This window comes from Lonchura striata, chromosome 8 (assembly GCF_046129695.1).
Source record: "Lonchura striata isolate bLonStr1 chromosome 8, bLonStr1.mat, whole genome shotgun sequence".
Classification (NCBI taxonomy): Eukaryota; Metazoa; Chordata; class Aves; order Passeriformes; family Estrildidae; genus Lonchura; species Lonchura striata.
In genome coordinates this window covers 24,781,052-24,803,826 of record NC_134610.1, presented here as the reverse complement: position 1 = coordinate 24,803,826, position 22,775 = coordinate 24,781,052, and the positions used below count along the sequence as shown (strand labels likewise).

At 36.8% G+C, this 22,775-nt stretch overlaps 1 protein-coding gene across 16 annotated transcripts in view; it reads right to left on the bottom strand.

Moving 5' to 3' along the window:
• ABI2 (abl interactor 2) overlaps positions 1–22,775 on the bottom strand; it is a 64,914-nt gene that overhangs the window by 17,456 nt on the left and 24,683 nt on the right. For 6 of the 16 annotated variants that reach the window (XM_021531345.3, XM_021531348.2, XM_021531350.3 and 3 more), the window contains exons 2-7: positions 21,090–21,257; positions 13,111–13,287; positions 9,424–9,441; positions 2,494–2,591; positions 1,628–1,774; positions 771–895 (exon numbers count right to left, since the gene is read on the bottom strand). In XM_021531345.3, the coding sequence (XP_021387020.1) occupies positions 771–895; positions 1,628–1,774; positions 2,494–2,591; positions 9,424–9,441; positions 13,111–13,287; positions 21,090–21,257 (733 nt within the window). The remainder of the gene's footprint in view (positions 1–770; positions 896–1,627; positions 1,775–2,493; positions 2,592–9,423; positions 9,442–13,110; positions 13,288–21,089; positions 21,258–22,775) is intronic. The other 10 variants (XM_021531346.3, XM_031505388.2, XM_031505389.2 and 7 more) reach the window with 3 other exon arrangements.

Below are 22,775 nucleotides of genomic sequence, written 5' to 3'. Positions count from 1 at the left end.
GCTCATTCCCGTGTAGATGGTAAATGAGGGTCAAGCAAATCCACTTCTTTCCAGGTCTGAAGGGAACACAACCCAAAACTTTTCAGTGAAAAATATTATTTTTGAAAGATGTCTTTACCTTGTGTTATTTATGCTCCGATTTCTAGCATGGCTGTCTTTAGCTTTTTGTATAAATTAGAAAATATAAAGAGGAAACCAACAAATTTCCAGCTCTTTGTTTCAGAAGCTGTGGCTTTTGCAGGTATTTCACTGCAAGTGAAGTACAGACTCTTCTTCACTGAAAAGGCTGAGCAAAGGAAAAAGAAGTACTGATAACACTTCCTACTTCTGGAAAGTCTGGGGCTATTACATTGAGCAAGTATCTCTTTTGATAATTTAGGCTTGCATTGATATACTCAAGATTTACTCTGTGCCTGCCTCTCATTCAATCTAATTTTCTAAAAACATGCTTCTATGTATCTGCATAAACAGCCAATGAAAAAAACATCGTTTGCTTAAAAGGACAAGGGAAAAGTGTCCCTCAGCCCACTAAAAAAGGTGCTGTATCCTACCTTGTCACATGCAGGCAGCCAGTCAAAAAAATTCTGATAAACAAATTAATACGTAAGAGGAACATTACAGCACATCAGACACTCTCAAAGATGATACTACTTGATTCAAACTCATATTATCAATAACAATGAACTCTGGACTTCCCTTCGAGTTGAGGAAATTGCAAATGCTCAAGGTTAACAACGAGGCAGAAAGAGGAACAAGAAGTTTCTATTTACCTGGATAGACACTAGGAGGGGATGGTGTGGGAACAGCAATGGGAACACCTACACTTCCACTTCCACTGTTCTCTCGACTGCTGCTCCGACTACTTGGGTGGCTTCCTCCACTACTGCCACTGCTGCTGCAAGAAACCAAAGCAACCAGGGTATGAATATGCTGCTGTCCATGCTGAAACATAAGATCCCTCACAGAGCATCTTAGGAAATCAGAGAAGTAACAGGGAACAAAAGAAAAGAAACAAGGATGATATAAATCTATACATCTGAATCTATGTATCTTTTTAAGTCCACTTGTCTAGCCATCCTTAAGTGTTTACTATGTTTAAAAAGTCGATTTCAAGGAAAGTATTTAAATCTATCACATCATGAAACTAATTATCCTAGCAAAAAAAAAAAAAATAGTCTTCTGCAGAGCCTCTGGTACTGCAATTTAGCTTTATTCTATGTTTGAAGTTATCAATATCCCCAAAACACTATGCTACAATTTCAGCTATTCAATCTATAAACATCAAAGAATGTTCAAAAATGTCAAGCATAACCATCTAAGCAGCCCTTCAACATGAAGAAGCCAAGTTGTGTACAAAGTCTTCTCCCAGTTTGGTTAAACAGTTTAGTAAAACACCATAATGATCTACCTCCTTGAAAGACTTCACAATCTTAGTAAGGTGAACAGGGGATTAAGTTAATAATCTTAACATGATTCCCTATTCTGCTTTTATTAGTGCTCATTCTCATCACGCCGATGAGATTCCCAGCGCATAGGATGCACGAGGGAGCTTCCCAGCAGAGGGAGGAGCCGGGGGACGTGCTGCTGAGCAGAGCAGCTCCTGCCCCCGAGCAGGCCAGGCTGGTACCTGTAGGTGCGGTTGCGCTGGTTGACCGAGGCCGTTCTGACGGGGCTCTGCTGGGCCGGGGCCATGGTGCGCGTCGGGCTGGGCACGTAATCGTTGGGCACCACGGGCGGCCGCACCGGCTCCAGCGTGCGGTACGGGGAGTGCCGCCTGCACGGCACAAGCACACGCCAGAAGCCAGTTAGGGTAACGCACGCACAACCAGAGATTCCTCCCTCTCTGAAGGACAGCTACATACCAACCAGGAATGTGAGCTTTAAAAATGGGCTTTTTCTATAACATTGCAGTACCTGTTTTTGTAGGATGAGGGGGGGAAAAAAATTAAGGATATTCTTCAGGTACTTCAGTCTTCCTATCAGTAAACTCTGTGTTGCACATCCCATTCTTGTTTTAAAGGTAAGCCATTATCTTGCATTAAAATAAAGCACCATGTTCTGTATGTACACACATAATCACACACCACCAAACAGCATTCATCCCACTTATAACACATTCTCCTAAGGTCAAAATGAGGTTCATAAACGTTGCAGGAAAGTGATTTCATCAAGCACAGCACAGATAAGGAACAGTGCTATGTACTCATTTTTCAGTTGTTTAGCACCACCTGCAAAAGCCACAGCTAATGACATTTTACTCTACAGTATGTAATTCTAAGTGTTCTGCACTGAGAAAAGGGTTCCTGTTGGGAAAGGCTGATGATGCCCTCTGTCTTCTGGCACACTAACATACAAAGACATGATCAGTATCAGAGGATGCACAGCTCTTGGCCTTTGTGAATGGTTAAAATAAAACCATGAAACCTCTCCCATTACAGAAAAAGAATTTTCCCTCTTTTCCCTTCTGTTCACCTGCTCAGTATCTGCACTTACCCAATAGTTCCTTTTCCTGACATTGGTGGACTCGGTGGCTTCTGGGTGGGTGGTGTTGTGCGAGGCAGCCCACCCATCTTCATATTCTGGGTGCTGACCTGCATGAAAGAACGGGGAGAAAAACGGCCTTCACTGAGCTCAGGGTCGAGGGGAGAGACACTGAGATGCCTTTAGTAATTAACTCTAAGTAGGGGAAGGTTTAAACAAACAAAAAAAAAATTGAGAGGCCATGCGTTTTATATGCAATTTCCACTCTGCTAGAAGTCAAGAGTTGTGCTCAAAGGACTCTTTATTACATAGGTTTTAGAAATTGTACAAAAAAGTGAATTTGCCTTCAGGCTATCACACAAATTTTAAATCTCTGAGAATACAGACGCTGAATCTAACTTGGCTGAACCTCCCAGTCATCTTTTGAGAAAAAGGCAGTTATTTCACATGGCACTACTGAATGGTAAATTTGCACAAATATTTTTGAATATTATTTAAAAATACTAAGGCTTATGTAATAGACCACCATTTAATGTGATTTATACAGATATGGAGAAGTCAAAGTAATCTATAAATATCATCCATGAATGTTTTCATGTTTACATAGATTATAAAAACTTTTAAAGATATTTAAATATAAGTTACATACATATAAACATAAAGGTGTAATTTTTTTCCCCCATTAAATCTGTAGCAATTGAATCCCTAGAGTTTATAAATAAATGAACAGGGAGAAGAATATATAGCAGTGATGTGATATAACTGCGGTTGTCCACTTCCCCTCTGTCACATTACACCTAAAATACTAAGAAGTAAATTTTGCATAAAATAATTTACTCTAACTTCTTTCAAAAACTCATTTGCATTCCTGACTGATTGATTAATCTAGGAATTATAAACAATTGTTACCAATGTGCATTTTGCTTCCCTGTAGTCTGCCAGCCAAGCAAAATTCCCTCAATGCCTGCATTCTTACAGGAATCAGTACACGGTCTGCTTACAAAACAGCTCGGATTTATGACTGCCTGAGCCACTGCTCAGGCACTGAGATACTCAGCAAACCTAAACAAGTGTGCTTACATCACTTTCTCTGTTCTTCCTGTCATGCTCTATCTCACAGAGTTTCCTCTTTCTAAAATATAAATCCTGGCTACTGCCCCCACCTCCCATAGAAAAATCAGTGATCAAGGCATTCAAGAATATTTGCAAACATCACTGAAGGCAGATTACTCCTTCAAAATTTGACTCTAATAACTCACTTAAAACCTTGACAATGTTTAGATTTGTAAACTGATAAATATTGACAACAGAGTAAAGAGTAATATGCTCAGGATTCTAATCCACTGAAACTTGATTCTCTGGCTATAAATAATCCCAGTGCTATCACATTTTCAATCTGCAAGGAGGGAAAGAAAACCCAAGCATTGGAAGAGGTATTTTGTCAGATTCAAAAACACATATTTCAATTTAGTTGTGCAAGAGTATTCTGTAATGTCAATTTAAGACAAAATTATGTTGCACGGCATTATAAAGTCCTTTAAGCCAACTCTAAGCAACAAATCTAAAGTTAATTCAAGTGAGGGATGACATAAGCACTAAACTACAACTACTTCAAGGGAAAAGGGAAAGTGTAAAATGAAATACATTTTATTCTATACACGGAAACATTTAAGAAATAGCAAAATCTGAATTTTTTTTTAAAGTTGCAGCACCCCTGTATTTCCTCTTTCATTAAACATGCCTGTTTCACTCACCTATTTCAGTTTCAAAAAAAAAAAACCCACAAACAAAATCCACCTTAATTAAATGCTCACTAAATTGTCACTTGCTGTATTGCAAACAGCCCACTCAGCCTCTGTTTTTGGATGTCTTTCGATGACAGACCAATCTGTGTGCCCCTGAACAGTCCATTTAGTGGTTTTAACTGGCTACACTACTGTTTCTGATGAGATGATGTAACTACCAGCTATCACTTTACAGTTAATATAAAATTCCATATACTTAATGCAAATAATGTTATTATTTTATATACAAGGACTGCAAGAACAAAAATTAACTTCTAAGCATGCCCAGGGCTATGGCTACATGAAAATAAAGGATGGCTGCAGTGGAGGATGCTGGAACATCACACTGGGTACAGCCAGAAGTGGAGCTAACACTTGCCTCACCACCACAGAGCTCCAGTGACTGCATGATATTTTCATTAACACTGCAAATACACAGATCCTTAACAAAGGATAGGAAGAAAGCTTTAGAAAATGTGGCCAAATAAAAAATGACCCCTTTTTAGCTTAGGAACTTAACAAAAAGAAACCATCCTTTTAAAAACCTAACCTCAAAGATGAAGATATTTACTGACAGTAGGTTTAGTTTCAGGGTCTTGGAAATCACTTTTAAACATTGAAATTGAACTGCTCAAAGAGCAAGAAATTAAAATCTACAAGGTTGTCTTAAAATCTGACAGGACTGATGGCTTTAAGATCAGCTACTCTGAGTTAAACAACCCTGTGCAAGTAACTTCCCCTTTGACTTATAGCCAAATAATCACAGAAGAGAAATTAAAAAGATACAATTACTTCAACAGTTCTGATCAAAATGGACAGATCCTTGGAAATAAAAACATGCAAGATGCTAAAAAAATCTAAAATTGCACCAACTACAACTGAGATTAAAGCACTGTAATATATAAAGCTGTCTCCTTCTATAGTAATTTCTACTGGAGGGGAAGGAAGGCCATTAATGCCCCCTCTCTTCCAAACTTGACTGTATTGCCTTTCCTATTTTGCACATATGGTTGTAAATACAGTTTCCATATACAAATCCTCACCCACACACATCCCTCTTACAAATATGTAAAATCTGAAGCAACTACCAGAACTCAAGGTCACATTTGCATTCACTGTCAAGTTTAAAAACCCTTTTTCTGGAGTAAGCTGGCATTTGGCAGAAGTTGCACTGTTTCAGACATCATTTCCCCTGGTTCTGGACCTACTCAGATGTAGCTGATTTAATGAGAGGGTGAAAGCAGAACACATCTGTCTGATGCTGGTTTGTTTGACTGCAGGACCCCACAGGCTGGGGCTGACTTCTAGTTTAAACCTTGGAAATTATTTTAAGAAAATGCATAACAAAAGAGAGCCTGCAACCAGAAAGATAAAGGAGTATCTAGCCTGTGCCTTTGCTCACAACTGCACAGTTAACCAGCCAACCACTGTGTTTAGAACAGAAAAAAAAAAATAAAAAGAGGCAGTAATGACTTGTGCACAAAGCTCAGGAAAAAACTACAGCTGACAACAGACAACAGGGCACAGGGTCTGTGCCTAATGCATGCAGGGCTTTTTCAAATGATTTCTTTTCGTCTTTCACAGAAGAAAAAAAATATTACCACAGAAGTTGTGGAACACCAAGATATCTTGGTTAAGGGTTGTTTTTTGTTTTTTTTTGAACTGGATACCTTGCAGAAGCTTTTTGCAGATGAATTAACAAGCACATGCACCATAGAAAAATATCTTCTACCAAACTTTGTCAGCACTGGAGCTGGAATTAGAAGTTTTGTTGAGGAAGAAACTATCTAAAAAGCAGATCCTTGGTAAGTAAGATATCCTAGAAAATGCTCTGGGATCCAGCCCCACAGTAACAACTATAAAGGAAATGTAAAGAAATGGATGCCTATGGACCATTCTGTTTCAAAAGGGTGCAACAGTACTTTATCCAATATTTTCTATTATTGAGCTAAAGTTTTAGAAAGGTACCATCTGATGACTTCAAGGCACAATATGGCTCTAACTAGAGCACTCAGAAAAACTCCCCTCTTAAGTTTAATATTTTTAATAATTAAGACTTAACTGGCAAATTTCTGGTTTTGGCAACTCATTTTTCATAGATTCCAATGATTAAAACACCATCTTTTTGTCCTACATATGACTGAGTTTCCTTCATACTTACATTTTTATCAGTATTTAACGTACTGAATTTCTTTAACAGTCCACTGCATAATTTGTGCTTAATTAGCCAAAACTGATAAATTATGCCACTCATTCAGTTTTATTCTTGGGAATATTTTCACAAGCAAAAAAACAAAACAAAACAGGAAGTGCAGAAATACATAGTTGGTGAGGTATAAGAGCTGCTCAAGAGACTGCAAAACTATTTGCATCAATGTCCTGTATTTATACAGATGTGAGGCACTTACCTGCAAGAAAGCAAGCAAGGTGGGCTTTTTGGCAGGTTGGCTTATTTTTGGTTGGTTGGTTTTTTCCCCCCCAAAACCCTGAATACCAGATATTCAATGCAATCAAACCTCAGGAGGAACTACTTCTAAAGCTTGACACAGCCAGAAATTTTTAAGTGGTGCTTTACATTCACACTATATTTTCTAGAACTTTCAGGAGGTCAAAAGGCAAAATGTTTTGCCCAAACGCTAGCAAGAAAAAATGTCTGGTCAGAGATGTTTCACAGATTATATTTAGAACCTTCAGGCAGTTCCTTGACTTTCTTGAGCAATTTTATATCCAGTTACAGGAAAAAACACCCCAAGGCTGAACGAAAACTCCATTCCATGCCTTGTTTCATTCTTGTTAACGCTACAGAGATGATGAATAGATTTTTGGCCCATCATCTGCTACCTCAAAGTAAATTTATTTTCAGGCTGTGCTCACCCACTCATACACTCACTGTGCATGTCTAATTAAACCCCTTGCTTGTCAGCTCATTAACCAGTTTATATGGAAGTGAAAGGTATAAATTTTAGCCCTGTTTTGGCAAATGACCATAAGTAGAAGCTTCAGGCAAGTGAGCTTACTTGTTCTTACCACATCCACCCATGAAAAGTAATTGAAGAACCAAGTCTGGTGACTACAAAAAGGCTTAAACAATGCCATTTTCAACTGATTTTCCTCTGCCTTGTAACTGAAATTTTCTTCAAAATCTGTTTAAAATTTAAGTTAGTCAGACAAATCCAATGCTACAGTCAGTCAGTTTAATACTATAGGTGTTAGAGGAAGGCTAAAGGTTTTTTTGCAGTCACAAAAAAGAAATACAGGCTAAACAGTTCCTATCCAATCACTTTTAAATGAAGTAAAAAAACCATTCACGAAGACCTGGGGTTACTAACTGCTTTTCAGTCTTCTTTCAGCTTGATGCACAAGGACTACAGTGATACAAAGAATAACTCAGGTCTACTGGGAGATGCTGCACAGCTTTTTGCCTTTTTTGTTTTCTCTTTGAAACCCTCATGTGTTGCCAATGAGAAGCTGACTGACATGTTTGATTCCTCAAAATTTCTGACTGGATTCACTCTGGTAAATAAAGAAATGGTATTATAACAAAAAAATGTTTTCATTGCAAACCTATAAACAGAAAAAATATTTACTCTGAAAAGCTGTAGAAATTCTTACTGCCACTGCAGATAATGCACAGATATGTCATGTCACATACAATGTACAATTACACAATTTAAAAACTTTCCTTAGGATAGTCATTATTTGTTTACAAACTGCAGCTGCAGAGAGTAATAAAGAAAACTGAGTTTGCAAATTTTTTTTAAGAACACTGAGAAAACAATCATCCAACATTAAGTGTGTCCAGAATAAGACATATTCAGCATCAAATGTACCCATGTTATGTAAACAGACAATAAAAAAAACGGGGAGGAGACATATTTTGCCATTCTCAAATTAAAAGCATGTAAACATTAAGTGAGTTGAAATACTGTACACCTCACACACCTTTGTAAAAATAAATTTCAAATTACATATGAGAATTCTCTCATAAATTAAAAGTTTTCCATTGTTATCAGAGATGCTACATACACTTAAATACCTGATTGAAAGTACCATCTGTCCAATTTCACAGGGACATCATGGTGATATCTACAGAAATACTTGAGTTTTACAGGCAATCTCAAGAATTTGCAGGATTTTCTTTTAGCTTTTTCCAAGCATAGAAAATACTTTAAAATATTTCACATTAACTTGGAACTTCCTTTAATTACTATACTCATTCTACATATAGGCATTCTATGTTCTAAAATACAGTTCCCTCATTACAATGGTGGCACCTGCGACTAAAAATCTTCCAGTCCCTCTTTCCCCAACCAGCTGCACTTCAAGAGGAGGAGGACATCATCATATTCAATAAAGGCTATAACCTATCTATTAATTAAGGTACTATGAACTCCACCATAATACCATGTAACTTAATTTAACTGCTTGTCTAATTGATTTGATGCTTTTTATTGCTGCTTCTGCAGCCACCAAGATTACTGACATTTAAAGAATTTGACATGTTTCAGCCTCAGTTTTTTGATGCACTCTTCATTTAATATTCAACTAAATAAATCACTAATCTCGCTGTTTAGCAGTTATTAAATATTACACAATTATGAAATTTCTGGAAGTTCCCATAGATGAGTACCTCTGAGTATTTAAGCACTGCTATCAGTTTCTGAAAACATTAAGAATACTGCAACTTTAAAAAATAATATACAGATTTGAATTTGTTACACACCTTTGGAGCCCATTATCTGAGCAATCTCACACTGAACCACTAATCCAAACCAAACTGTAACTGACACCGTATATAGGATAAAAAGAATATTACACAGGGGGAGGCTCATATTCAGCTGCTATCTAGTCCATGTATACTTTTGTCTACACAAGGCTAGCACAACATCCCTCCCTCATAAATTATCTGCTAGATATGCTGAGGGCAGCTAATATTTTACCACAAAGCTTTAAAAATTAACTGTGTTAACTTCCTTTCATATACACATCAATTTATATCACAAAATGCTTTTCCACAATGAGTTACTCAACAGAAGTTCTGTGACACAGAAGGGGGAGCGGGTGTTGGTTTAAACAGTCTGTAGCATTGATGTCAATCATCTCCCCGTGTGTAATAATCTCAGAAGAAGAATGGAAATCCAGCCCTGGGGTTTCTTACCTTAAATCTAAGCAACCACTTAATGCATAAATGGAGCAAATAAAAGAGGTAAGGAAAAAAAGCATTGAAAGGTTAGTTGGAACTTCAGGATATGAAGAGAAAGGAAAAAGAAAGAAAAAAGTTAAGCATTCAGCATTAACAAAATAATGTATCAGTAGATTATAGAAAGAGTGGTTAAAGCAGAATGTCATGAACAAAAGATCTTCAAGCTGAAACTTTTAATATACATTGACCACAAAGCCTTTAAATTATTACTTTAAAATTAACATTCAAATGTTTGCACACTGTTTACTCAAGTTCCTACAGTGCTAACAAAAAGGCAGCGCCTTTCAAAATGTTTCGAGATCTAGATGGATTAACTTCAGAGATTAATTTATTTGAGCTGTCAAAGCCTTATTTGAGCCTTATCAATGAGTCTGAGCTCATTTAAATTGTTTACATGCATTAGCACATTTACAAGTAGCTGAAATGGAAGCTTCTAACATATTAAGCTAATGCATGTTCTTTTATAGAGGATGCTGTTAGTTAAATTGATGCCATGAGATCCTTCTTGAACAAAAATCAAGAGCAAATCATTCCATCTTGTAAGAAGTACAGCACTCCTTATGGATACTGCACCACATATCCACATTTCCTAAAGCATAAATTAAGACATTAACAGCAAAATCTTATTTTAAAGCCTTAGTGTTAGCTTTTTGACACTAAGTTCTGCATCTTACTGACACAATAACATACATCTTTCTCCACAGTAATTTCTTTTAAAATTACTTGTCTTTCCCTTTGAATGATCTGCTTTTAGTTCAATTTATCTAACTATAATTAATTTTGTTACACTTTCTGCAGCACTGAACAGTAAATATTCAGGTAAATATTTAAATAGTCAAATAAATAATTATTTAAATATTTGGATAAATAGAAGAGCATCCAGAGTGACTGATATGTTCCATCAAACTAGGAGAGACCCAGCTCTACTAAAAAGAAACATAATCTGATTTACTAGAAAATCTCCTGTCTTAAAGTTGTGTGGATTAATTAACCAATATGGCCACTGCTGGAAAATCAGGTCTCCCTGTACTGGCCACAGTGGTCAGTTGCACTGGAAGGTCCATCTGCAGAGACCTCAGCAGCACTGCCTGATAACTACAATGCCTAAATACACACTGCTCTGAAGGGAGCACTTATTTTTGCCCCATTCTCTTGACTAAAGAACTCTTTGGTGGGAACAATAGGTTGAAGACTTCAACTTGGGAAACATTTTTAAAAAAATGAAATCAAGTCTCTTTGACACAAAAGATTCTTTAGATTTTGCAGCATTGTAGCCTCAGGGGGGTAAATGAGGAGGGACTGCTGGGATGATACAGAGGCACTTGACTTCTCACACATCTATTTAGAAACCATACTATAGATCAATCCTTCCTGAACATTGCTATGCTTCAAATTTCTGAATGGAAGGAAGAAGATGCTTAAGGGCCTATACCACTTCTCTCAGCATGGCATACTGAATTTCTCAGCCAAGAATCCTCCCTTTTATTCCTGTATTATTCTGTCCAGCTTGCCATCTTTCTCAGGGGTTGCAATCAATATCTGCTGCATCAGCATTTTGCCTGGCCTGAAAAGACATAATTCCAAGCCCAACTACTGGAGCAGAAGCCCTTCAGCAGAAAAAGGACAAAGAATGTCAACTGAGGAATCCTGATGCTAACTGGAACTTCAATGCTGTTTATGCAACAACTCCTTCTGAATGCTCACTTAAGGGAAAAATATTACAGCTCAAACAATAAAGAGCTATATATATACAAATTTAAAGCTTCTACATATTTCATTTCAATTTTTTCTCTGTGTTAGAGCCAGAGATCTAATAAACTAATCTGGAGTTAGTCAAGCAGAAGAAAAACAGGTTCATAAGTAGAACTGGCCACCTCTTCCCCCATCAGTAAGAGAGCTGTTCTTTCTTCTGTCCTAAACACAGGATTAATCTAATTGGAACACATTTGCAATCTTAAGGATAGCACAACTTTGAGTTCTCTGATGATTGTTTCAGAAGTACACAATATTTCTTTATTTTCTAAATAAACATAGTACATGGTAAATATAATTTAAGTCTATCACAAGCGTAATAAATGCTTGTAAAACACACTCCAGTCATCATCCATTTGATGAACTATGTTTTTTTAGATGAACATAATTCATTGCATTTTAGTATGACTGCTACACTGAGGTAAGTGAGCTATCAATTATAACGATTTAGAGCCAGTGCTAAATAAGATTGTGCTGCAGAGCAATTAAAAACTATTCTTTAATGAGTTCTAAAGTGATCTCCCTAAAACAAAAAGTGATGATTAAAACATTAGCAACAGAAATCCTACAGGTTAATATGCTCCATCCATATCCACAAGGAAATCTGCTGACCTGCATAAATTCAAAATCAGTAGCAGATTTTTAACACATGACTGGTAATAATTTCGCAGTCAAAACTGTAGTGTTTAAAGTTTGGTATGCTTTTTTATTTGTCTTTTTAAAAATCTGTTCAGATACTGATTTTTTGGGTAAGAAATGGGAGGAAGGAGACTTTCCAGTTAACAAACAGGATATTGAAAAGACTTTAAATAAAATTGCTTGGGAAAGATACTTAAAACTGCTCAGAATTTGAATTTTAAAAGTTAGGTTAAATAACCTATTGCCATTCAAATGGCCATCCAAGCACACAAATCAAATAGGATAACAGAGATATCCAGTTACAAGTCAAGCAAAAGAAATTCTGGTGTGCGTTGACTGGAAGAAGTACCTTACTGCTACTTAGCAGGTTTACAGACTTGTTAGTTTGCCTTGTAAAAATGACATCACTTTGTACTATTTACCTTTCATTTCCTGGAACTTTAATACTGTCAGTGTTCTCCTTTCCGTACTTGTTTTCCTGGCAGCACAAGTTAACAGTGAGCTCACACTTGCTGGGACTGTGCTTATATTCAGGATGTGCTTTTTAAAACACATACCTAACCTCACACATATTACTGCTGCTGTGTATGTTGATCTAACAGCCACCAGTTGTGTCTTAGTCTGATCTCTGCCCTGAAATTCCTTCTTTTTTCCTTATTTTGAAAGGGAAAACCAGCTGGCTTTAAACTTGGCAGTAACATTCCCATTCCAAAACCCCATATGGCACAAAAGTCATAGAGATCTCCCTTTAACAAAGCACATCACTGGGTTTGTGTATAACTGACCCTGGCAGAAAGAAGGAAAGGGAGCCCATAATATTTCTCATGCAAACCCTTCCTTTATGTGAGCATCGAAGTAAACCGGTAGCAATTACAGTTGGATCACACTCCGTGGTGCTAATTCAGGCAGAAAAGTGATGGTCATTAGCCCTTCAGACCCCATGTATATCCCTGGCAACTGACCCAAACAATAATAGCAGCATCACATAAGTTGATATTCAGAAGCATTTTAGAAGGTGAGACTCACAGTCCCAATCAGAAATCAGATTTGGTGAGTTTACAACATTTAGAAACACTGGGACAAGAGAAGGGGAAGGGACAACTGGAAATTGGACAGGATTCCTCTCATGTTTATAGACACATTGTCCAGGCAAGGAGAAACTGGTATATTACCATGAAAAGCATCAGGTTATTTTGAAAATATACAAAGACAATGAATTTGCAGTTTGGCTGTTTTAACAATATCACCTACCTTCACTCCATGTCCAATATCATCTAGAATTGTATAATCAATAGGTTTCCTGATGTAGCGAACTGGTCGCTCCAAGTTAGCTGGTGCAATGATTTTGTGAGTTCTTGAGGTGTTTTTGTTTGTAGTCAAGATACCAATTTCTCTTCTAGCAACTTTCTCTTTGTGAATGTCCACCGTCTACAAAAGACGCAGTGTATTTACTAACAGTGGTATGCATTGGAACACAGAGTCAGTATCAAAAAAAAATTATATCAGTTCTAATGTTTTGAAGATCTCTATCCTGTACTATACATATCACTACATAGACTTGATCACAACATCTTTCTTCAACTTACTGCTGAATTTGCCACCTCTAAAGACACACTAATAGCTGGGGGTTCTTTGGGTTTTCTGTTACCCTCACTGTTTCAGCTTCAAAAAATTCCTTCTCCTTTCTATTCTTAGTAGTTTGCATCAATTTACTGACATTGTTTTATAAGATTCCTTCACTTATCCTTTTTTTATTTTACAACTGCTCTCTAAGCTTGTCTTTGACATAGGCTTCAACTAGATGAAGTGTAAGGACCTTCCCAAACCTTAATTTTAAGACCTGAAAAAACAAACCATATGCTGGTTTTCTTGCACTGCAAAAATTTGCTAAATTAGGACTGATAATCCTATGACAGAATAAAATTTCACTTTTATAAATCAAGAAAGTATTTTGGTTGTTACAACTCACTCATCACAAAGCAGCAGTTAAATTTTAGAATATGTTCCATACTAATGTATCCACAATAAAGCCAGAGGTTAAGCCCATTGCCCTCCCTTTGGACGCCCAGGGCCAACTTCATATACTAAAATCAGTACCACAGGAGAATCTTTGGTGTAAGACAAAGTCCTGCTGAAAATTCATTGCCTAAAAACATGTATATAAATCTTGTTAGGTAAGAAGAGTAAGAAAATGCTACCAAAAAGTCTACTTATCTCTTCCAGGAAAATATAATCTCTTAAATCATGGGCCATGGAATTTCTTGCCTTATTTAAACCAAAAATAATTGCTTGCTCACAAAGCAACTTTCACTATAGGTAATTTGCTAAACTGTGAACAAAGGTTTTAGCTACAGGAGAAAACACAGAAGTAAAAACAGACAAAACCACCATCATAAGGATTTCTAAACACTCAGAGATTTCTTGTTACAACTTCAGTGATCATGAATGGCACCAGAAACACTTTTCACAGTTTTGAACCAGGCTTTGTAGTAACTGGCGAACAGATACAAATGAGAACTCATTTTCATAACAAACTTTTTTTGTCTATTTTATTTTTCTTTGGGTAGGCACTGGGGAAGAGGGGTTGGCTACACTCTTTTACCCTGCTGTTTGTGCTACTGATATCAAAACAAGCTAATGGAACCTGTGCTACCTTGAACAATCAGCACAACATTTAAATTAATAATAAAAAATAATTTAGAAATCTCAACCAATCCCCAAACTATTTCCAAGTTGTTTCTTTGCATTATTTCCAGGGAAGGATTTCCAAAAATACCTGGGGAATTATATGTGAGCTTACATTCCTATCATCAAGATTGCCTATTATTTCCCAGCAACATATTTTCAAGATTTTGCAACTTTGCTAAAATTAGGCACTGACTACAGCTTTGTCATGTACCTTCTGCCACTCTAGTTCCACCTGCCTAGAACTGTAAGGTCTCCACTAAAGGTGAATAGTAATTTCTTAAAATAAAGCTACAGAGAAATAGATTTTAAGGTCAAAATGTATTGGCAAATATCTCTTGGAAGGCTCGAGTTTGTTGAGCAATTAGATTAATAGGGGTAGTTAAACTATCTGGGAAGCCGAACAAAAACCCACCCAGATTTGGCCAATATATCAATTCTGCAGAAATTCACAGCTCACACAAGTGTTACAGAAAGACATATTTCTGCAGCTACTTAACAACTAAATCACTCTCCAATGAATTTGCCACGGTCCTTTCTGAAGCTCCCCAAGATGACCAGGACTATACACCAATCTCCAACACAGAAGTACCTGTCAGCTCTTGCGGTGCTATATTTATGGTACAAGCATGAGTGCAAATAGAGCACAACAACATTTTTCAGGCCAGAGTACCTAAAGTACACCATTCTGCATCAGGGTAAAATGTAAGATTTCATCTTCTATCTCAGGTTTTTATCCCTTCTCTGTGTTGGACCTCTGCTTTTGCAGCATAGGGAACAGGAGCATAGATTCTGGAAAAGATGGTCTACAGACTCCTCATCCCACCAGTCAGAAAACACGTTCTGTCTTAAGAAGCTGAAAATAGGCAACAACTTGGGAGGACAGTCTCATGATTGAATTAATCAGTGGTGTATTAATCTCTACTGCAGACTTTATCTGTGGTCTGGATATGTCACTGGAGAACTGCAGAGACATGACTTTTGTTCTTTGTCTCACAGGCCCCCAATATCATTTGCTAGAATGTTAGAAAACTTCAACTGCAATAGCAGCTGCACTTCAGGATGTACTGGAACATCAAAATCTTACAGGTCTGAATCTGGTCATCCAAAACCATTTTCATGCCTTGGATACTGCACTCAGAGCCTTAATTTCAATCCAGAAATCAAAAAGAAAGTTATTAGTGCAGGATTGGCAAGATGATTTCTCACTTTCTATTTCAAGTGCTAGAACTTTGCAACTTTGAATATGTTCTTTCAGTACTTTCTGATGTAATTATCTACTAATACAATGCGATACAGATATTTAATGCTCATGTTACTGTAGCAATGGTATCCTGTCACTGTGCAAAGCTGTTTCTGTGAATGAAGAGTGGGTTTTCAATAGGAGCCACGGGTACAACCAGCTTCCTCAAGGACTATGGTGATCATGAGGCATGACTGCAGTGACAAACAATGGATGCATAAAACCTAATTAAAACCTGAACCTCATCTGGTGGGATTTCCCTTGTATTATGATTCAGAACATCACTTCTAACTTGAATAGCTACAGAATGACTAAATGTATACAAACTGCACCTAATTCTGGTCCACACACCTAAAATGGTATTGAAGAGCATTATGCTGGCAGTTTTCCAAACATTTCATTTTCTTGTTTAGTAGACTGTGGAAGTCATGAGATCCTAATACACCCATAAAATAGCACAAAGGAACACTGCAGTATTCCATTAGTAGAAGAGGTAACAAAGATTAACCTGCTACTAAAGAAAAAGAAAACATTTATCCTCAACACACAGGTAATTATTACCTCCAGTACTAACATAAATCTCTTATCAAAACAGGAGAATGCACCAAAATGTTTATTCATCAATTTTGAAAGTTCTAATGATAAGATTTTGGGGTTAGAGCTGGACTAATAAAACACCTGGCTCGAAAACTCTGCTAGGAAAAGCAGATGGGATACGTTGTGCCCTTCTACAACTTAAAACTGTTTTCTAACAAGAAATTTTGGATGCCTGACAGCATTATTATGCTTTTAAAAGTTTGTTTCACATATCTCCATTAACTTTGGCAAGAGCTTTTATGCGACAGTTTGTTAGAGGTTAGGCTTATTACTATCAGATTTTCATATGCTTTCCAAGATCCCTGCGAGCCAAGGGAGAGCTATAAGGGGAAAAATAAGTATGAACCACCACATCTTTTTCTGTTAGGAATTTTCTGACCATTTTGAAACATCAGGTTTTCATACTGAATTCAAACAAGCCAGTCTCAAGCACTGCAAATATTAAAACAAACAAATAAATAATTTCTGGAAAAGTTAACACTACTTACAAGTTCACTTAAAAGTCACTGAACTCATGAGTTTTGAGAAATATTCTCTTCTACTGGTAAACAAAATTTCTCCAAGTATTAAGTTAGCATTTAACTAACTCAAGTTAGTTTTGGCTGGGATAGAGTTATTTTTCTTCACAGTAGGGATCAACATTTTGGATTTGAGCTGTAAACAGAGCTGATAACCGCAGGATGTGTTAGTTACTGCTGATCAGCAACTGCACAGAGTCAAGGCCTTTTCTGCTCCCCATCCCACCCACCAGCGGGCAGCCTGGGGTGCACAAGAAGGTGGGAAGGGACACAGCTGGGACAGCTGGCCCTGCTGACCCCGGGGATGCTGCTCCACACGGCCTCATGGGCAGCAGCCCCAGGCTGGGGGAGCCTGGCTGGGCACTGCTGCCTGGGGACTGCCTGGGCAGCCCTCAGCTGCTGCTGCTGCCCAGCAACTGCTTCATTGGCAGCCTTTCTTCTCGGGGTTGATTTCCCTCTTAAATATTAATTTTCTATATTACTATTACCACCATCATCATTAAAGAGATATGTACATATCTCAACCCACAAGTCTTCTCACTTTTACTCTTCTGATTTTCTACCCATAGCCTGGTTGGGGGAGTGAGGGAGCAGCCAGGTGGTGCTTAGTTGCCAGGTGAGGTTAAACAACAACCACAAGCATGCCGAAAGTCCTAATTACAGTGAAATTTCAGAGAGAAGAGTCTCCAGAAGCCTTAATTTCTTCCTCGTCTCAAACAATTCTAATTTAAATTTATAAATTGTCAGTCTAGTAGTCTAGGTTTCTAAAAGTCAGTTTCAAAAATCTTAGAAGAAAATATTGCTTAATTACAGTATTGCTGGACTTTTATTTTTTATTAATATTATTAATTTGACATAATTCAAACTAATTGCAAATTACCTTGAAAACTGGATTATTACTTTAAAATTAGCAACTACCTAATTGCTAGAAATGTTAAGAAATATGACATTAATTGTCTCAAGTTGCATGCAATTAATACACCAAAAAAGAGATCATAATACTTCAAAAATGCTGAAAAGCTACTTGTTCCATTTACAGGTAACTTGCCCTGTGCAAAATTGGCCTTGCATCACCATTTTTAAAGTGTTTTGCCATTCTTGTGCTGTGCAAGAATAAGACAACCGAGAAAGGTCACAAACCTTTAGTGACTTTTGAGTGGGAAGTCCAAGTGAACTTCTCTACAGCTCAGAGATGTTGCACAGCCCAGCTAAGCAGCAGCTGCTGCCTGCAGAGAATGCAAGGCTGCAGTCTGTTCATGCCTGCTCTCACCAACAGGAGCGTGGCACTCAGTTCTGTAAGCGGAGATGCAGCAGACCTCCCCACAACACAGTGCCACTGCAGAAAACTCATCACTACCACTCATCTTTGTGATAATGTGCTTGTTCATACAATTAACAGCAGTTTTCAAAATGACCTTGCTAAACCTGAAAAAACATTTCTCATCATACGAATATTAAAACCTGAAAATCTGCCAGATTAATTTAAAGAATTTGGATGTTAATAACATTTCACAGTGACTGCTAACTTGAAAGCTGCAAGATAATTTTTTAACAAGTATAAATATTTGTACATATGATCTGTATTTAAGATTTAAATTCATAGTCAAATATGAAACTGCATCATCTAGTTCTGGACAAGGTTCAAGAAGGCAAGTAAGAATAGATTCATCAGCTTTCAGACTACACCAAAGTGATTCTAATTTTTAAACCAATAGGATTTAATCGCTTGCATATAAATAGTTTCAATAGTAACAATTTCCTTATTCACAACATATACACAACTTGAAAAAGCATAAATGATTATCAGCTTCCTTTTCAGCTCTTTGATTAGGTTGGCATTTAGAAGGAAACACAGAATGGGATTTAAATTGGCATTCTACCAATGAACAGAGAACCAGAGTATTTTATCTTACGAAGTTAATCACACCTCTCCCAGTCTGAGCTACTTGTACAAAACAAGCACTTTGGGAAAAATTTTCATACCAAGTGCCAAATGGTTCTGCTCCTTTTTTTGGAGCATGTGTGGAATCCCAAATGAGAATTAAAAGCAGGATTCCATTGAGATATCACAATTTGCACATATTGTTTTCTAAACTTAAATACCAAGACCTACTGACCAAAGCATTACTGTAAAAATTAATTTACCATCTGTAATTACCAACCTGTTTTCCATTCTATGTTACTAACTTCATTTCAAGTCAGTCTGACTGAAATCCTAATTTGGCAGTTAGGTATTACACCACAATGCATTTTCAGTACTGTTAGAAAAAGCCCACTAAACTTTACACCCAACATAAAGACCAAGGAAACCTGCATATTAGGCTAATTTCAGAAGAGGTATAACCAAATTTCTTGAAAATAAATTATTTATAGAGAAACTGTGTAAATTAATTTCTTAAAGAAAAATAACCCTAGAAATTAAGATAGATGACACACTAATTTACAACATTGTTGTTATGGGAGTAAGCCATTTCCAAACTCATTAACTCAACTTAGTAAAGTTCCTTAGATCAATACACTTCATGTATGAAACATCCAAAATTTAAATACTGTCTGCTCCCTTTGACATTAATTCTTCCATAAAGATTTGAGAAGTATCCTACATATAGATGCAGGCTCAAAAAACCTGAAAGAAACCACACAAAAAATCTCCCCAAACAAACTAGATTTTCAATTTTACAGCAGTATTAGAAAAAAAAAATCACAGATTTGTTTTTTTTTTGTTGTTCAAGCTCAACCTATGAAATTTTGCAGATACATTTTCATTAGGTGTTGAGGTACTGCTAATTTAGTGCTCTACATTAAATACCTAGCTGTATTGTATAAAAGTCAAAGACAATCTGACCTGGCTTTCAGTCTGTAGAAATGTCACCTTCTCAGGAGGAAAAAGTTTAAAATGCTATGACTCTTTCCACAAAAGCTACTTTACAGAAACTGTGTGACAAAATTAATTTTCCATATTCATGAAATGCAAAATATGCTGTCTTTTGTATTAGGCTCTCAAACAGGTGGAATATGGGTGAGCTGGCACTAGCCTGTGAGGAAGCACATACACACACAGAGTATATAGATATAGCGCACAGGCATACACAGGATAATCCATAACATTTTCTGGGAAAAAAAACCAAATTTACTTGTCCACATAATGATTAACATGGAGTATTTAGCAGAAGAATTCACACTTCCAGCTTATTTTTGATGCCGATCCATGAGAAAACTGAAGCAATCTAATAGCACAGCACTATCAAAAGAGAAAATCCTCCCCACCTCTTTCTTTGTACTTGCCCTAGGATTCCTCTGACCCAATCAGAGGCAATTCATCCCACTAAGCCAGCATAAAATTATTCACTTATTTTGCTGGTTAGATCCAATCCATCCACTTATTTCCTACCTTACACAGCCCCTACTTTCAAATGATTTTCTAAATAACACAGTATTCTTTCTTTTAATTTATATTATCACATGGTGATCAAGAAACCCTGGTAGCCAAAATGTGTTGGTCAACTAAGACACAAAATATTCAGTAAACAGACACAAAACCCAGAACCGGCTGTATCATTGCTCTTAATTGCTCTTTCAATCCATCAGTGGCTAGAAAATCTGCATTTTTATACATCATTCATTCTCAGCCCATTCTGGCAGTCAAATTCTTTCATCAATGTGGTGACTGAACCTGGGTTCCTGATTATAGTAACTTAGTTACTGCTGCTCAGAAAAACTGCAAGCAATGGCAGGAGTTCTGCAACCATTCACAAATTGAAACATTAATTTTGGCTGTTGCTCATGTCACTGCAACATACATTTTATTAAGAAAAGATGAGAGCAAGTTATTTTTGTCATCTATGCTGTTGTCATTAGATGCCACTATTACAGCAACAGAAAAAGTATAAAGATGATGAGTACTGTTTTCCACCATCCATTTTGGATTTCTTAACATAATATTCTCATTTTACTATGTGCTTTTCACTTATGCAGAATGACCCCCTCTCCAAACAATAATCTGGCTGAGAATGCATTTAACCTGCTTTGGTATGTAAAATGCTCATACTAACACTGGCACAGAATCAATCCCTGAATGAATATGAGAAGAAATGCATCCTTCTGTTTTAAATTCTTCTTGCTCACAAAATGTCAGTTCAGAGTTTTACTTGCTATGTAACACCAAAGGCAAAAGCAAAAAGTCTCACTTGTGAAATGTGGTTGATTGAAGATTCCATGCGCCGAAGCTGGGACGCCTGGATGTCCAGCATTTGGAGAACATTGTTGGCCAAAGTGTTGATCAGATAGGCTACGCTTGCTAACGACTGCGTTGTGTAGGCTTTGGTTTCTTCCAGGGCTCGCTGCTTATCTGCTGACTGAAAAACGGAAAGAAAAGGCTTATTTACTAGAAAGTCTTTCACAAAAACATTCTTGGAATGAACTCTTTTTGCCTGTCTTTACAGACAATGAATTATACAAGTCAAACTCATTCTAAATAAAAGTTAATATTTTTCCACAGAAGATACTACCTTTGTATTTTATGAGTTTCTACACTTTCTAAGAAGAATTAGGCTCCTTTTCTTCTTGAAATATACCTGGATTTTTCTTGAAAAAAAATCCAACTTCTTATTCAGTATTTTAGCAATTTACTTGAAAAGCACTCTGAGACACCTATCCAAGATTTTATGCAGTTTAGAACTGTTTCATTTTTCTAAACTTGGTACTTCATTTATAACTCCTAACAGCCTACAAGGAGCTGCCAAATACCATATTCCTCATCTCTCCTAATCATTTAGACCTGATTGTTGTTACAAATAGTCATTCACAGTGAATGAACTATAATTATTCCCATAAGATGGTGGCTGAATACAATGTGAGAGGAATCATTTTTAAAGAGTAAGTCCATGTTTTCTTCTTAAACATGTTTTGTACTTTTTCACATTGTGAATACTTTCTTCTATGAAAAATTAATATGATCCATTTTTCTAGTAGTAGAACACCTAAAAGTATTTGGGCTCTCAATAGACAAGATATCCATTTGAAATTTAAAAACATACATACATTTCAAACAGCATTAAAAACAATAAGCTAAGAATCTAATTGCTAAGATTCTGTGTTTCTCCTTGAAAAATAGTTAATATCACTAAGACGTAATCCAGTACAAAGAATACTGATTAAAGCACTGGTAAAACATACAACTAAGATGCTAAGAAACTTTCCAGTTTCCAAGGCTTCAGTATACAGTGAACTTCACTTTTAGGTGATCTTTAGCCATCTCACAGGCTGATGGTGCTGTTTCTAAAGCTTGATAAATGTTTCTAAAGGTTGATAAATGTTCTCTACTCCCACATGTCATTATTATACAGTATTCCATTACTTCCTTGGCTTTTTATATTATACATATAGGTTGGGTATTAAGATTCAAGAAATGTGCTGTTATTAAAGAAGGAACAGAAAGTCATTTCACATCTTTCAGCACAAGCTGAATCTAGCATCCATTGTATTTATGTATGCACTTTGAGAAGCACAGAAAGTAAGCATACCTGTATTTCAGAAAAACAATCCCTACGGCTCACTATATTTCCCAAGACCTTGTAGTAAGAGAAGATTTCTAGCTTTCATGGGGAAAAAACATCCCACATATGTAAACATAGGCAAAAGACTTCAAATAAATGCTCAGATAAAGGTACTCAATACTTTTTCTTTCCTGGCAACTTCCTGTGTCCATAAACAACATGGCTAACAGCAGGCTGCACTGGTACCAGTTCATCATCTGCTAGGAAGGAGAAGAGCAGCAGCTGTTTTTCATCCAAGAGCTGCCTCGATGGGGCAGGAAGGAGGAATGCTGCAGGAGTGAGCATTCTCACTGTTTCTTTCCCATGCATAAGACAAAA